Source organism: Xenopus tropicalis, chromosome 4 (assembly GCF_000004195.4).
Source record: "Xenopus tropicalis strain Nigerian chromosome 4, UCB_Xtro_10.0, whole genome shotgun sequence".
NCBI classification, from domain to species: domain Eukaryota; kingdom Metazoa; phylum Chordata; class Amphibia; order Anura; family Pipidae; genus Xenopus; species Xenopus tropicalis.
This window is the reverse complement of record NC_030680.2, coordinates 10,862,338-10,880,034: the sequence shown is the minus strand read 5'-3', so window position 1 is coordinate 10,880,034 and position 17,697 is coordinate 10,862,338. Positions and strand designations below refer to the sequence as shown.

Genomic DNA, 17,697 nt, shown 5'->3' with positions numbered 1-17,697 from the left:
GTTGGCACAATGGGTCTATGCATGGGTGCAAGGGCCTCTCTGAAACCAGTTTGTGCCCATAGTGGTGCCATAGCGGTGCCCATAGCTGTGCTCATAGCAGTACCCATAGCTGTGCTCATAGCAGTACCCATAGCTGTGCTCATAGCAGTATCCATAGCTGTGCCCATAGCTGTACCCATAGCTGTGCCCATAGCTGTACCCATAGCGGTGCCCATAGCTGTGCTCATAGCAGTACCCATAGCTGTGCTCATAGCAGTACCCATAGCTGTGCTCATAGCTGTACCCATAGCTGTGCTCATAGCGGTGCCCATAGCTGTGCCCATAGCGGTGCTCATAGCAGTACCCATAGCTGTGCTCATAGCAGTACCCATAGCTGTGCTCATAGCAGTACCCATAGCTGTGCTCATAGCGGTGCCCATAGCTGTGCCCATAGCAGTACCCATAGCTGTGCTCATAGCAGTACCCATAGCTGTGCCCATAGCTGTGCTCATAGCAGTACCCATAGCTGTGCCCATAGCTGTACCCATAGCTGTGCTCATAGCAGTACCCATAGCTGTGCCCATAGTGGTGCCCATAGCTGTACCCATAGCTGTGCTCATAGCAGTACCCATAGCTGTGCTCATAGCAGTACCCATAGCTGTGCCCATAGTGGTGCCCATAGCTGTGTTCATAGCAGTACCCATAACTGTGCCCATAGTGGTGCCCATAGCTGTGCTGGGTTGTAGACATTTTCTTTTTCTCCTTCATCTCTGCTGATCACTTCTCCCTTTAAGCCCCTATAGCACTGATCCCCAGCCAGTGACTCGGGGGCAACATGTTGCTCCCCAACCCCTTGGATGTTGCTCTCAGTGCCCCCAAATCAGGGAGTTATTTTTGAATTCCTGACTTGGGGGCAAGTTTTGGTTGAATAAAAACAAGATTTCCTACCAAATAAAGCCCCCTGTAAGCTGATAGGCTGCATAGAGGCTTCCTAATAGCCAATCACAGCCCTTATTTGGCTCCTCCATGAACTTTTATGGTGCTTGTGTTGCTCCCCAAGTCTTTTTACATTTGACTGTGGCTCCCGAGTAAGAAAGGTTGGGGACCCCTGCCCTATAGTGTAGCGGACACACAGCCCTTCCTGTCATGTGGGGCCCGGGCTTCTCTCCCCCTTCTCCCCCTGCTCCATTCTCCTCTTCCTCTTCCTGTAAAACAAAAACAAGGTTAGCACTGGAGTCATGTGTGTTTTTCCTTTTCAGCCCATCAGTGTTACCACTCCTCCCTGGGTCCTATTGCCTATCTGTACCGCCCCGGCTCCTCCCCCTCCTCCCCCTCCCCCCCTTTCTGCTTCTGCTGCTGCCTGTACAAAGGCCCTGATGGAGCCTCGGGAGCAGTGTCTGTGCTTGCCCTGATTACATGCCCAGGATGTGTGTGCCCGGGATGGCACAGTATGTGCCCAGGATGTGAGTGTCCCAGTGGCCCCTGTCTGTCTGTCTGTCTGCCTCACACTCTCTTGCTCACACTCACAGGGGAGATCCTGAGGAAGAACAGAGATGACTGGGTGGCTGCATTTGAATGGGTGCTTCTCTCCCTAAGCTGCACCGTGACCCCCAGCAGGAGCAGGATTGTGCCCGTACCCTGAGTGCCTGTCAGCCTGAGGGTTCTGGAGTACCTGCCCGAGCAACCCCGCGTGGGTCCCCAAGAGCTGCTGTGCTGGGATATGTGGCTCCTGTACCTGATCCTGGGCTCCGTGGGTGAGTAGCCCTGTTGAGGGGCATTCTGGGGTATCAAGCTGATGGTTCTGGAGGAAACAACATGGGGGGAAGTAGCTAGGGCAGGTTAGAGTCTGCTACAGAGAGTTTGACAGGCAGGGGTGCTGCACCCAATGATCAGGTCATTTATGCATGTGTGTGTATAACTTTATTTATAAAGCGCTACAAGGGTAGCCAATTTATTAAGACTGTGTCCCACAGTTCCGCCATCCTTTTTTATTGTTCTGTACTATTTTCCAAACTCACAGGCTCTGTGTTTGGGCAGTTACCCTCTCCTACCCTCTGTTTGCCCAGTTACCCTCTCCTACCCTCTGTGTTTGGGCAGTTCCCCTCTCCTACCCTCTGTGTTTGGCCAGTTACCCTCTCCTACCCTCTGTGTTTGGCCAGTTACCCTCTCCTACCCTCTGTGTTTGGCCAGTTACCCTCTCCTACCCTCTGTGTTTGGGCAGTTACCCTCTCCTACCCTCTATGTTTGGCCAGTTACCCTCTCCTACCCTCTATGTTTGGCCAGTTACCCTCTCCTACCCTCTGACCATTGGGAGCTTCTGTCAAGGATTAAGTCTCTTTTATTTTGCACACGTGGGACAATTGCACATTGCACTTTTCGCACACTGCGAAGTTGAACTGTAACTCTTGCACATTATCATGCCAACTATTTGGCCATGGTTCTACATTGCACTACATACATTTCAATGATTGCATTATTGTGTTCATTTATTTTATTCTTTTTATTCTTAACTTCTTATATTCTATATCAGTGCTGTCCAACTGGCAACCCCCCTCGGTGTGGCCCCCCACCTGTCTGGCTGCTTTGACGGCTTACTCTTGTGTAAGATTTAAATGGTATCAGTACTGAGATTAACTGCCCCCCTGCATGGTTCTCACCTCAGATTCAGGCTGTAATCAGGCTGTATTGTTTAAATATGTAATCCCCTGTGTTGTTCACACCTTTTAATCTCTGTATTGTTCACCCCCTGCAGTGTTCACACCTCAGGCTGTAATCACCCCCATTGTTCCCCTGTTCACACCTCAGGAGCAGTAGAAACCCACAAATAATCCCTGCATACAACAAAAAGAACATATACTGAGGTGGTACTGCAATTAAAAAGTTTTTTAATATATAGTTATTGTGCAGACTGTAGGAGCAGTGCCAGCATTGTGTCACTGTAGGCTGCCTGTGTGTGCCATACACACAGGCAGCATAGGGCAAGCAGAGTATGGCACACACAGGCAGGGTTGGGAAGGCAGAGTATGGCACACACAGGCAGGGTAGGGAAGGCAGAGTATGGCACACACAGGCAGGGTAGGGCAGGCAGAGTATGGCACACACAGGCCAAGTATGGCACAAACCAGCCAAGAATGGCACACACAGTGAAAGTATGGCACGCAGGCAGGGTAGGGCAGGCAGAGTATGGCACACACAAAGGCAGGGTAGGACAGGCAGAGTATGGCACACTCAGGCAGGGTAGGGAAGGCAGAGTATGGCACACACAGGCAGGGTAGGGAAGGCAGAGTATGGCACACACAAAGGCAGGGTAGGACAGGCAGAGTATGGCACGCAGGCAGGGTAGGGCAGGCAGAGTATGGCACACACAAAGGCAGGGTAGGACAGGCAGAGTATGGCACACACAGGCAGGGTAGGGAAGGCAGAGTATGGCACACACAGGCAGGGTAGGGAAGGCAGAGTATGGCACACACAGGCAGGGTAGGGCAGGCAGAGTATGGCACACACAGGCCAAGTATGGCACAAACCAGCCAAGAATGGCACACACAGTGAAAGTATGGCACGCAGGCAGGGTAGGGCAGGCAGAGTATGGCACACACAAAGGCAGGGTAGGACAGGCAGAGTATGGCACACACAGGCAGGGTAGGGAAGGCAGAGTATGGCACACACAGGCAGGGTAGGGAAGGCAGAGTATGGCACACACAAAGGCAGGGTAGGACAGGCAGAGTATGGCACGCAGGCAGGGTAGGGCAGGCAGAGTATGGCACACACAAAGGCAGGGTAGGGAAGGCAGAGTATGGCACACACAGGCAGGGTAGGACAGGCAGAGTATGGCACACAGGCAGGGTAGGGCAGACAGAGTATGGCATGTTTTTGCTGTACTACAACCATTAATATGGGTATGGTCATGTGATAACATGGGTGTGGTTTCAAGTGGGTGCAGTTTCAAAAGGGGGAGTGGTCAAAACTGGCTTCCATTATCGGCCCTCCACCACGTAGGTTGGAAAAATTCCGGCCCTAGGTACAACAGAAGTTGGACAGCACTGTTCTATATTATTCTAATTTTGAGGTCATAAATAGTAGTCGTCTAAGCATTTCACTGCATATCATAATTGTATGACTGTGTATGTGACAAATAAAATTTGAATTTGAATTTGATTTGTGTTTGGGCAGTTCCCCTCTCCTACCCTCTGTGTTTGGGCAGTTCCCCTCTCCTACCCTCTGTGTTTGGGCAGTTACCCTCTCCTACCCTCTGTGTTTGGGCAGTTCCCCTCTCCTACCCTCTGTGTTTGGGCAGTTACCCTCTCCTACCCTCTGTGTTTGGGCAGTTACCCTCTCCTACCCTCTGTGTTTGGGCAGTTACCCTCTCCTACCCTCTGTGTTTGGGCAGTTACCCTCTCCTACCCTCTGTATTTGGGCAGTTACCCTCTCCTACCCTCTGTGTTTGGGCAGTTACCCTCTCCTACCCTCTGTGTTTGGGCAGTTACCCTCTCCTACCCTCTGTGTTTGGGCAGTTACCCTCTCCTACCCTCTGTGTTTGGGCAGTTACCCTCTCCTACCCTCTGTGTTTGGGCAGTTACCCTCTCCTACCCTCTGTGTTTGGGCAGTTACCCTCTCCTACCCTCTGTGTTTGGGCAGTTACCCTCTCCTACCCTCTGAGTTTGGGCAGTTACCCTCTCCTACCCTCTGTGTTTGGGCAGTTACCCTCTCCTACCCTCTGTGTTTGGGCAGTTACCCTCTCCTACCCTCTGTGTTTGGGCAGTTACCCTCTCCTACCCTCTGTGTTTGGCCAGTTCCCCTCTCCTACCCATTGGTTTGGGCAGTTACCCTCTCCTACCCTCTGTGTTTGGCCAGTTCCCCTCTCCTACCCATTGGTTTGGGCAGTTACCCTCTCCTACCCTCTGTGTTTGGGCAGTTACCCTCTCCTACCCTCTGTGTTTGGGCAGTTACCCTCTCCTACCCTCTGTGTTTGGGCAGTTACCCTCTCCTACCCTCTGTGTTTGGGCAGTTACCCTCTCCTACCCACTGTGTTTGGGCAGTTACCCTCTCCTACCCTCTGAGTTTGGGCAGTTACCCTCTCCTACCCTCTGTGTTTGGGCAGTTACCCTCTCCTACCCTCTGTGTTTGGGCAGTTACCCTCTCCTACCCTCTGTGTTTGGGCAGTTACCCTCTCCTACCCTCTGTGTTTGGCCAGTTCCCCTCTCCTACCCATTGGTTTGGGCAGTTACCCTCTCCTACCCTCTGTGTTTGGCCAGTTCCCCTCTCCTACCCATTGGTTTGGGCAGTTACCCTCTCCTACCCTCTGTGTTTGGGCAGTTACCCTCTCCTACCCTCTGTGTTTGGGCAGTTACCCTCTCCTACCCTCTGTGTTTGGGCAGTTACCTTCTCCTACCCTCTGTGTTTGGGCAGTTACCCTCTCCTACCCTCTGTGTTTGGGCAGTTACCCTCTCCTACCCTCTGTTTTTGGGCAGTTTCCCTCTCCTACCCATTGGTTTGGGCAGTTTCTCTCACATAACTTTGGGAAGTACTTCTCTGTTCAATAACTCATAACAACCAATAAGATGTTTGCTTCTAAACAGATGACCAGTAAATGCTACCTGCCAACTGGTTGCTATAGTTGATCAGACCAGGAGAAAACGTAACACCTTTTATTACATAACCCCAATGTTTTGCTCAGTTCCCCCCAATATCATTAATGTTGCATGTCCCCCAAGTATCTGTCCAAATCCAGTATTCCAGTTCAGCTACCTCCTTCAGGCAGGCCATCTCTCCTGTGCTCCTGTTGTAGCGCTAATTACATGTAGACATCATATAAGATAATGGAGGACACCTGACAATGCAGAGCTTTGCTGCAAATTAGTGTTTTTCAAGTGAACCTTGAAAAAGGGTTTTGCCCGAAACAAGTAGTGGCACACACTAATTAACATGTTGGGAGGGAGTTTTCTGGACCGTTATGTGGGACTGGGGAAGGTGGGCTGCAAGGTGCAGATCTGTGCTGTCCCTATCCCATGTCCCCTACTCACAGTGCCAAGCTACACAGCCAGAGCAGAGGAAGTGCCCAGCTATACAGGAAGGCCAGGATGGCAAGCTCGTGGGTATTACTGGGGTGCAATGTTGAGCCCATGTTGGTAAAGTACAGTCCTTATGTTCCTCAGGCTTCATGAGGCACTGAATTGAGCAGTTGGATTTCCAGACTGGGATTGGTTTATCTTGTTATAAAGAGTGTGGCACAAGTGTGACTACTTAATGCTGCTGACTGCACTGTTTTTGAGCAGCCATGCTGTATATATCTGCAGTGTCTCAGTGGGCAATAGCCTTGCAGTGCTGCAGTGCTGGGTTCAGTCCCGGCCTGTGCCTTCCTGGTGGGCTTTGTGTGGTCTCTCCATGGGTTTCATCCCACACCCTAAAATCAGGCAGGCTATGAATTCCTAAGGAGATTTTACACTGGGGCCCAGTAGTCATTGCCACCATTGTCTGTGTCCTGTAGGACTCGTTTGTAACACTCTGTAAATTCACTGTGTGTCTTTACTTTAACCTTTTATTATTCCTCATTGTCTCCTGCTCAAGTTCTGCAGCAGCTGATTCATATTTACATTTAAGTGAATCACTTTAAAGTAAGTCACTTACTTGAACTTACATAAGGAAAATCAGCAGTCCTGCCCTGCTTTATGGCTGAGATTCTAGCTATCTGTATAACAGAGCATTCTGTCACAGTGGCACAGATCCTATCTGATCCCCCCATTGTAAGCAGCAGTCCTGCCCTGCTTTATGGCTGAGATTCTAGCTATCTGTATAACAGAGCATTCTGTCACAGTGGCACAGATCCTATCTGATCCCCCCCATTGTAAGCAGCAGTCCTGCCCTGCTTTATGGCTGAGATTCTAGCTATCTGTATAACAGAGCATTCTGTCACAGTGGCACAGATCCTATCTGACCCCCCCCCATTGTAAGCAGCAGTCCTGCCCTGCTTTATGGCTGAGATTCTAGCTATCTGTATAACAGAGCATTCTGTCACAGTGGCACAGATCCTATCTGATCCCCCCCATTGTAAGCAGCAGTCCTGCCCTGCTTTATGGCTGAGATTCTAGCTATCTGTATAACAGAGCATTCTGTCACAGTGGCACAGATCCTATCTGATCCCCCCATTGTAAGCAGCAGTCCTGCCCTGCTTTATGGCTGAGATTCTAGCTATCTGTATAACAGAGCATTCTGTCACAGTGGCACAGATCCTATCTGATCCCCCCCATTGTAAGCAGCAGTCCTGCCCTGCTTTATGGCTGAGATTCTAGCTATCTGTATAACAGAGCATTCTGTCACAGTGGCACAGATCCTATCTGATCCCCCCATTGTAAGCAGCAGTCCTGCCCTGCTTTATGGCTGAGATTCTAGCTATCTGTATAACAGAGCATTCTGTCACAGTGGCACAGATCCTATCTGATCCCCCCATTGTAAGCAGCAGTCCTGCCCTGCTTTATGGCTGAGATTCTAGCTATCTGTATAACAGAGCATTCTGTCACAGTGGCACAGATCCTATCTGATCCCCCCCATTGTAAGCAGCAGTCCTGCCCTGCTTTATGGCTGAGATTCTAGCTATCTGTATAACAGAGCATTGTGGTTTAAAAGGGTCTTTTCCTGTAAAGTTTAATTCCCCCAAATTGCTCTGTGCTGGGGAAGAGATGTCCCACTGTTGGAAATGCAGTTCCTCGTTAAAAACTCAACAATAAGCCAAATTGTTTCCAGCAGAACTGGGATCATTCATTCACACATGGGGGGCATGTGACAAACATTAAAGGATCGGGAGATATTAATATTCAGGGTCGGGTTTCGCCCTTCGATGAAGTTTCCCTTGTGAGCCCCCGCCGCTTATTCTATAATGTTCTGGTTACACGGCCCGTGACACGTAATAAAAGGCACCAATCTGGCCCAAGCCTAGCAGCCTATAGCAACCAATCAGATGTACTAAACGCTATATACTGCCTGCTGATTGGTTGCTAGGACCTGTAGCACGTTAGCACCTTTTATTACATTACAAAGAACCCAGTCTGGGTTTATTCAAAAGACAGTGGCTGGCATTGAAACTGTATTCATGAAAGGGAGGCAGGGGGAGGCTGGCAAGGGTCACATAATGGGGACAAAGGGACACATGACGGGGCAAAGGGACACATGACGGGGCAAAGGGACACATGATGGGGCAAAGGGACACATGATGGGGCAAAGGGACACATGACGGGGCAAAGGGACACATGACGGTGCAAAGGGACACATAATGGGGACAAAGGGACACATAATGGGGACAAAGGGACATATGATGGGGCAAAGGAACATATGGCACGGGTAAAGGGACACATGAGGGGGCAAAGGGACACATAACAGGGACAAAGGGACACATGATGGGGCAAAGGGACACATAACAGAGACAAAGGGACACATGATGGGGCAAAGGAACACATAACAGAGACAAAGGGACACATGATGGGGCAAAGGAACACATAACGGGGACAAAGGGACACATGATGGGGATAAAGGGACATATGATGGGGCAAAGGGACATATGGCATGGGTAAAGGGATACATGATGGGGAGAAAGGGACACATGGCGAGGGTAAAGGGACACATAACGGGGACAAATTAACACATGACAGGGACAAAGGGACATATGATGGGGCAAAGGAACATATGGCAGGGGTAAAGGGACACATGACAGGGGCAAAGGGATATATGACTGGTCCAAACAGACATATAACACAGGCAAGGAGACATGACAGGGGTGAAGGGACATATGACAGGGGCAAAGAGACATATGACAGGGGCAAAGGGACATATGACAGGTACAAAGGGACATATGACAGGGGCAAAGGGACATATGATGGGGCAAAGGAACATATGGCAGGGGTAAAGGGACACATGACAGGGGCAAAGGGATATATGACTGGTCCAAACAGACATATAACACAGGCAAGGAGACATGACAGGGGTGAAGGGACATATGACAGGGGCAAAGAGACATATGACAGGGGCAAAGGGATATATGACAGGGGCAAAGGGACATATGACAGGGGCAAAGGGACATATGACAGGGACAATGGGACATATGACAGGCGCAAAGGGACATATGACAGGGGCAAAGGGACATATGACAGGTGCAAAGGGACATATGACAGGGGCAAAGGGACATATGACAGGGGCAAAGGGACATATGACAGGTGCAAAGGGACATATGACAGGCGCAAAGGGACATATGACAGGGGCAAAGGGACATATGACAGGGGCAAAGGGACATATGACAGGGGCAAAGGGACATATGACAGGGGCAAAGGGACATATGACAGGGACAAAGGGACATATGACAGGCGCAAAGGGACATATGACAGGGGCAAAGGGACATATGACAGGGGCAAAGGGACATATGACAGGGGCAAAGGGACATATGACAGGGGCAAAGGGACATATGACAGGGACAATGGGACATATGACAGGCGCAAAGGGACATATGACAGGGGCAAAGGGACATATGACAGGGGCAAAGGGACATATGACAGGGACAATGGGACATATGACAGGCGCAAAGGGACATATGACAGGGGCAAAGGGACATATGACAGGGGCAAAGGGACATATGACAGGGGCAAAGGGACATATGACAGGCGCAAAGGGACATATGACAGGCGCAAAGGGACATATGACAGGGGCAAAGGGATCATCACCTTGCCCCTGATTAGTAATCCGATGTATGGTGCAGCGTACAGTCAGGACCCAGTACCCGTTGTTGCTCTTGCACCAAGGGCTTTGTGAATGCCCCCTAGCAAGTTTGGTATGGTAAGATGGCAGCAGTTGAACCAAATGGTGCCAGTAATGCCCAATGATGATCATCCCATGGCACTGCAGCTCTTATTACAATACAGTACAACTCCCTGCGCCTCCTGACAGCACAGCAAGGGTAAAACTGCCAGCTGGGTAATTACTTTACTGTTTGTCAGTTCTGTAACGGATACCGGATGCTGCCTGGGGATGCGGGGATTCCCACGCTTGGAGCCTACCTTGCCTCCCACCTGGCAGCTACCTGGGGAAGGAGCTCGGGCTTGTTAGCCGCATTAGTAATGAAGAGCAGAGCCGCCGGGATTACTGTCTCCTTTCTCAGGGTGATGGATTAGGGCGCCCCAGACAATGGGCCATTCTTTCTATCTCTCAGTTTGTGCAATAGGTCTCACGTTAATGTTTGCACAGGGATACAGTTCCGTGTAACTAAAGATTAGGCTACAAATGATGTATCCCATGTATAGCGCTGGGGGTACAGCAGCCCTCTGGCAGTAAAGGCCAATGCCATGTTTGCTACAAAGGCTTATGGAGTCTGAAGGGGGTCATCTACTGTAATACCGGCAGTGTGCAAAGTGCAAAAAAGGGTGCGTTTGGGCACGGCCTCCCATAAATGTAACATTGCGGGGGGGGGTGACGTAAGGCGTCGAGCCAAGGGGCCACAGATTGTGGATTTGTGGCTGCCTTAAAGAAATGATAGATCTAAGGTGGTCGCAGAGGGGCCAACTCAGTTCCTTCAGACCAAGTTGCCAGCTTATTGGCCCATGTATGTGGTCCACCATCTGGCAAGTTTGAAAATCTCATACTAGTCTGGCAACCTCCCCAAACATGGTTGGACTGGGCCGCTGGGACACAGGGACAAATCCCGGTGGGCCCCAGCACTGGTGGGCCCCATTGGCCCCGACCCAACCCTGTTGCCGCTTCCCCTGGCTGCCGATGTCCTCCTCTGATCTGATGTGTTTCACATACATGCATTCAGGGGAGAACATCGGGTGGGGGGGGGTTAGGGGTGCGCAGCGGGGGCCCATGCAGGGGATGCGTCCGGCGGAGGTACCTTGGGTAGCCCCAGTGGGCCCTGCACCCTCTAGTCCGACCCTGTCCCCAAACAACTGGATCTGACAGTGTATGGCCAGTGTTAGCCTTTAAGGTGGCCATACACAGGAAGATTTGCTCAACTGGCGAGGTCGGTCTATCGGGCTAATTCAGTCGTTTGGCCCTAGGCAGGCTTAGGCACCAGGTGTGCCCATACAGGGGGCAAATAGGCAGCTAAAATCTGCCGGTGTATGGCTACTTTAAAGTTATATTTTGAATCCTTTTGAGACGTAGTGACAGAGCACTACAGAGCCGTCAGCGGCCGATGGTTGGCAGTTAGTGGCTGGCAGCAATAATGTGACCATGCTGAATATACTAGTGTGGCCCTGCTTACTTTGGACCTTAGGAGAGCAGGGCAGCAGGTAAGGGGATGTCAGGGCCTATTTCCCAGCAAGGCTGGAGCAGCCAATCACTCGTACCGATCTGCCTCTAGGTGAGATATAATAAGCCTCATCTTCCCAGTGAGTTGCCGCCGGATACGGCCCAGTGCAAGGGTCTTGGGGGACCACAGCCGCATATTTGGTAATGTTGCCTGGGAAATCACCCCAGAAAAACCTGACAGAAGCCTTAGGCACTTGTGTCTTTAAGAGTGAACGCTCCATTTTCATTCGCTGACAGCGCCTGCCTTGGGAGCAACATTCGGCAGACGAACCCCACAGTCATTTGGATTTTAATTGCTTCTCTCCCTCCCACATGGTACCACTGGGCTCATCAGCCCAACAACAGGAGGCCCTGCTCTGCCTTAAATTTGTCTCCCTGTGACTTTGGGACCTTGGCTCAACCCCCAGTTCTGACGTGCCTGTCTGAGGCGCTACAGCAGATTCAGCCTCTACTAGGGTTGCCAGGAAAACACCGCCAAGACTGGGGCCATTATTACAAATTTACTGCCAATTTAGTTGCTGGTATATTTTTTAATACCTTTTTTACCCGATCCTCTGCATAACTCTTCCTCTATCAGTGCCTTTGTCACAGGTTCCCCCCCCACTAGCCGGTAAAAATAAATTAGAAAGGTGGCACTGGCAACCCTAGCCTCTACTGAGCAACCCTAGCCTAACTGAGCAACCCTAGCCTCTACTGAGCAACCCTAGCCTAACTGAGCAACCCTAGCCTCTACTAAGTAACCCTAGCCTAACTGAGCAACCCTAGCCTAACTGAGCAACCCTAGCCTCTACTGAGCAACCCTAGCCTAACTGAGCAACCCTAGCCTCTACTGAGCAACCCTAGCCTAACTGAGCAACCCTAGCCTAACTGAGCAACCCTAGCCTCTACTGAGCAACCCTAGCCTAACTGAGCAACCCTAGCCTCTACTGAGCAACCCTAGCCTAACTGAGCAACCCTAGCCTCTACTGAGCAACCCTAGCCTAACTGAGCAACCCTAGCCTAACTGAGCAACGCCTAGCCTAACTGAGCAACCCTAGCCTCTACTGAGCAACCCTAGCCTAACTGAGCAACCCTAGCCTCTACTGAGCAACCCTAGCCTAACTGAGCAACCCTAGCCTCTACTAAGTAACCCTAGCCTAACTGAGCAACCCTAGCCTAACTGAGCAACCCTAGCCTCTACTGAGCAACCCTAGCCTAACTGAGCAACCCTAGCCTCTACTGAGCAACCCTAGCCTAACTGAGCAACCCTAGCCTCTACTGAGCAACCCTAGCCTAACTGAGCAACCCTAGCCTCTACTAAGTAACCCTAGCCTAACTGAGCAACCCTAGCCTCTACTGAGCAACCCTAGCCTCTACTGAGCAACCCTAGCCTAACTGAGCAACCCTAGCCTCTACTGAGCAACCCTAGCCTAACTGAGCAACCCTAGCCTCTACTGAGCAACCCTAGCCTCTACTGAGCAACCCTAGCCTCTACTGAGCAACCCTAGCCTCTACTCAGCAACCCTAGCCTTTACTGACCAACCCTAGCCTACCTGAGCAACCCTAGCCTCTACTGAGCAACCCTAGCCTCTACTGAGCAACCCTAGCCTCTTCTGAGCAACCCTAGCCTCTACTGAGCAACCCTAGCCTCTACTATGCAACCCTAGCCTCTACTGAGCAACCCTAGCCTCTACTGAGCAACCCTAGCCTCTACTACGCAACCCTAGCCTCTACTGAGCAACCCTAGCCTTTACTAAGCAACCCTAGCCTTTACTGAGCAACCCTAGCCTCTACTACGCAACCCTAGCCTTTACTGAGCAACCCTAGCCTCTACTACGCAACCCTAGCCTCTACTGAGCAACCCTAGCCTCTACTGAGCAACCCTAGCCTTTACTGACCAACCCTAGCCTACCTGAGCAACCCTAGCCTCTACTGAGCAAACCTAGCCTCTACTGAGCAACCCTAGCCTCTTCTGAGCAACCCTAGCCTCTACTGAGCAACCCTAGCCTCTACTGAGCAACCATAGCCTTTACTGACCAACCCTAGCCTCTACTACGCAACCCTAGCCTCTACTGAGCAACCCTAGCCTACCTGAGCAACCCTAGCCTCTACTGAGCAACCCTAGCCTCTACTGAGCAACCCTAGCCTCTACTGAGCAACCCTAGCCTACCTGAGCAACCCTAGCCTCTACTGAGCAACCCTAGCCTCTACTGAGCAACCCTAGCCTCTACTGAGCAACCCTAGCCTAACTGAGCAACCCTAGCCTCTACTGAGCAACCCTAGCCTCTACTGAGCAACCCTAGCCTCTACTGAGCGTGCAAGTGACTACATAAATTGACTCCTCAGCTTAGTGGGTAAAATATCAGCCAAGGCCAGGGCTGATATTAAAAAATTACCAGAAATATACTTGCTGGTAAATATGTAATAACTAGTCTTTCAACCCCGGCATGCCTATGGTTTGCCCCAAATTCCCTTACAATCCGCCCCAAATTCCTTATCCAAGCTCCCCCTCTACATGCTAAATTCACATATTCCCCTCTGATAGCAATCCTGATGGCAAGGCCCCATCCCATTTCTGCAATCAATAATGTATTGGACAAAATGTAAGAACCCTATCGGAGGGACTTCAGTAAGGGGGCCCATGGAAGGGGGGCCCAAGAAACACAAAGCTCCAATTCACAAGTGGGAAAGTGGGTGAGGCTTGTGTGGGAGCAGGCAGGGTTTGGGAGGATGATGGGGGGGTTTGGGTGTTACTGGTGTGGCTGGGTGGATCAGAAGCATGCAGTTTACTTTCAATTACTGTCAATGGGGACCATTCTAGTTAGTTGGCAGAGTCTACTAACCAGGGGGCCCAAGCGGCTAATCATCCAGCAACCTGGCAGCTTGCTACTGCTAATCATGTGTTATTATTACACCACATAAAAAAGAGTGGTGGGGCAACTTCAAGCCTTTTATCTCCCACCCACCCAGGTACAAAATGCTCACAATTCCCCCGTTTGCCCATAAGCAAGATGTCCTCCTGTTGTTTGCCAGAACAGAAATGGAAACCTTCACATGTGCAACAGGAAACAGATTCCCCCATGCAAGAACCAAACGTGCCAATAACTTTGAAAGCAGTAACAGCAGAACCCCGTCCCAGGGCCACACATTGTATGGCAACGTTTCAGCGCACAGTAACCACTTTGTATTCCGACTCCTGAATCCCTTTCAGTCGCCAAGAAAACATAAAGCCACATCCTGCCGGCGTTATGGGCCGTGCATCACTTCTTGGTTTCCAAATTAAAAATTCATGCCTCAACTAAAAAGTGCGGCGTCTGCTCGTAGAACGCATTTAAGCGCCGGCTGCCATTTGCACCGCTGTGCAGGGGAGACATCTGTTACCCAGACTGCCCGAAACCCAGCGAATACGCCCTCCTTCCCTCGCGTTTCGGATGAAAAAGAAGGGTTTTTAATGTCACCACGCGACGCCAGGCGCTTTTTATATAGTCGGAATCAGGCGAGATGGGGAACGAACGCGCCGTAATTTACAGCCGCGCTAAGTGCTTTTATCTGCCCATAAAAATATTATGTTGCAAATTAAACCTTAAAAAAAAAAAAGAAAAAGTAGGACGAAATAATAAAAAAGAAGAGCAGTGAATGTTTTCATAGCGTTCCAGAACCGCTCCGGGGGAAACCGATCCGGAATGTGAACAGAGACTCGTCTCTTCAGAGCTTGTGACTCTGTGCGCCGCTGTTAATCGCCCTGCCTGCCTGCGGGGAATTCATTATGGCACGGACTTATTCATTGATTGTGCTGGGAGAGCCACGGCTCTTAGATTGTAATGGGCAGAGAGGCGAAAGGGCGATACGCTTGGCACATTGGCGGCTTAATGGTGCTCTTTGTGGTGCTTCTTAGCTGGCAGAGATGTCTGTACATCCCGGAATTATCTCCGGACTGATATTCAGTGGCCCTAAAGGTGGCCATACACGTTAAAATCCGCTATGTCGTCAAGCGAGCGTATCTTCTCCTGATATCCCCACCTACGGGTGGGCGATATCGGGTGAATTTAGGCTAATTCGGTCGTCAAATTATAACGACGGTAATGGGCACCATCGGTTCAGGGACTGCCATATCGGGCTAATTCGGTCGCTTGGCCCTGGGGCCAAACTATGGAATTAGAACAACGAGTATAGGCGTCCAGATCTCGATCAGGCAGGTTTGAAATTTAGTCAGATCGGGGACCGCATTGGCTCGTAGAGGCGGTCCCCGATCCAACTAAATTTCAAACCTGCCGATAGATATCTGCCCAATTTCAGGCCAGATGTCGGTTGGGCAGGCCCGTCGTTAGTGCCCATACATGGGCCAATAAGCTGGCGAATTGGTTTAAGGGACCCATATCAGCAGCTAGAATCGGCCCGTGTATGGGGACCTTAAGTCCTGGCATATTTTGAGCCCGTACACCTTTAGGAAGAAAGATGTAGGTTGGCATGTATAGTGGGCAAGATGGGGTGGGGCTCATTTACAAACAGTATTACCCATAATGCACTGTTTTCTTCCTACAGTCCCCCCATCCGGCTAAATTTCAAAACTGCCCAATCGAGATCTGGACGCCTGTACTCGTCGTTCTAACTCGATATTGGGCGACTGAATTAGCCCAATATCGCCCACCCGTAGGTGGGGATATCGGGAGAAGATCCACTCGCTTGGCGACCTCACCAAGCGAGCGGATCTTAGCGTGTATGGCCACCTTAAGTCGTTATTTTTTTCGTTTGCATAGTTTTCTGAACTATTTGCCTTTGTATTCTGACTCTTTCCAGCTTTCAAATGATGGGGGGGGGGGGTCAGTGACCCCGACAGCCAAATAACTGTGGTTATTGTTACTTTTTAGTACTTATCTTTTCTATTCTGGCCCTTTCCTATTCATATTCCAGTGTCTCATTCACACCACTTGCCTGGTTGCTAAGGTAATTTAGACCCTAGCAACCAGGTAGGTCCTGAAATTTCAAAACTGAAGAGTTGAACAAGAAGCTAAATATTTTCTTTAAAAAACGAAGACCAATCGCAAATTCTCCTAGAATATCACTTTCTATATCATACTGAAGGTGAATAACTTGTTTACAACACGCACCAACATCTATTATTTGCCGTCTTTTTTTAACTCTTTGCAGCTTTCAAAACGGGGTCACTGACCCCCGCAGTGAACAAACGATTGCTTTGCGGGGCTACAGTTTAATTGTTATTTTTACTCTATATATTACTTATCTTTCTATTCAGCCCCTCTACTATTCATATATCAGTCACTCTCTCTAACCACTGCCTGGTTACTAAGGTAATTTGGATCCTAGCAACCACATAACTGCTGAAACAGAGATGCTGAACAAAATCTGAAATAATTAAAAATCAACAAATAATAAAAAATGAAGACCAATTGCAAATTGTCTCTAAATATCGATCTTTACATCATTCTAAAGGCACGTTAACCTCTATCTATAAATGGCCATAATGGAGCCCTGATTGGTGCGTGGTTGGTTCCGGCAGCCGGTGGGTTAAGCCGCTGTATAAGCAGAGCTCCATCATTCATGCGGAGGAGGATGAGGAGATGCCCCAGGTGCCGAGCAGAGTGGGCTGTCAGGTCTAATAAGCCTGCGATCTCTCTTGTGCCGCCGCTGCCGCTCTCTATATTAAAATATTAAACTTATATTCATGTATGCGCCGACTCCTGTGGGATGTGTGTGCTCCGGCTGAACTCCGTCATTTCATATCCATACGCTCTGTGCTATTCCATGAAGCAGTCTTTCCTTCAGAATCATTTTTTAATATCTATTTATAAAGAATATTTCAAGATCCTTGACAAGAAAAATTTCTGTAAGAAAATAATGCACAGACCGGCCATACGGTCCCGCCCCCTCCCTCTCTATATACAACTGCCCAACACCCAACATAAAATTGTTATTATGGATATTATCCACCATACAGGTCCCTGTATAACTCAGCCTGCAGCCTTGTGCCTTTATATGGGCACAGAACCCCTCAGTGACTGCTAATATCCTTATCATTTACAGTAGGGGGTACATTATCCCTTATAATACATGAGTGATACTCAGAGTTCCCTGTATAACTCAGCCTGCAGCCTTGTGCCTTTATATGGGCACAGAACCCCTCAGTGACTGCTAATATCCTTATCATTTACAGTAGGGGGTACATTATCCCTTATAATACATGAGTGATACTCAGAGTTCCCTGTATAACTCAGCCTGCAGCCTTGTGCCTTTATATGGGCACAGAACCCCTCAGTGACTGCTAATATCCTTATCATTTACAGTAGGGGGTACATTATCCCTTATAATACATGAGTGATACTCAGAGTTCCCTGTATAACTCAGCCTGCAGCCTTGTGCCTTTATATGGGCACAGAACCCCTCAGTGACTGCTAATATCCTTATCATTTACAGTAGGGGGTACATTATCCCTTATAA

At 49.8% G+C, this 17,697-nt stretch overlaps 1 protein-coding gene across 1 annotated transcript in view; it reads left to right on the top strand.

Moving 5' to 3' along the window:
* Positions 1 to 1,356: 1,356 nt before the first annotated feature.
* The window catches only part of ldlrad3 (low density lipoprotein receptor class A domain containing 3), a gene marked incomplete at its 5' end in the record, with an annotated part of 80,796 nt that continues 64,455 nt past the window's right edge, over positions 1,357 to 17,697 (top strand). The window contains 1 exon segment of the mRNA NM_001102860.1: positions 1,357 to 1,733. Coding sequence (NP_001096330.1) covers positions 1,700 to 1,733 — 34 coding nt within the window.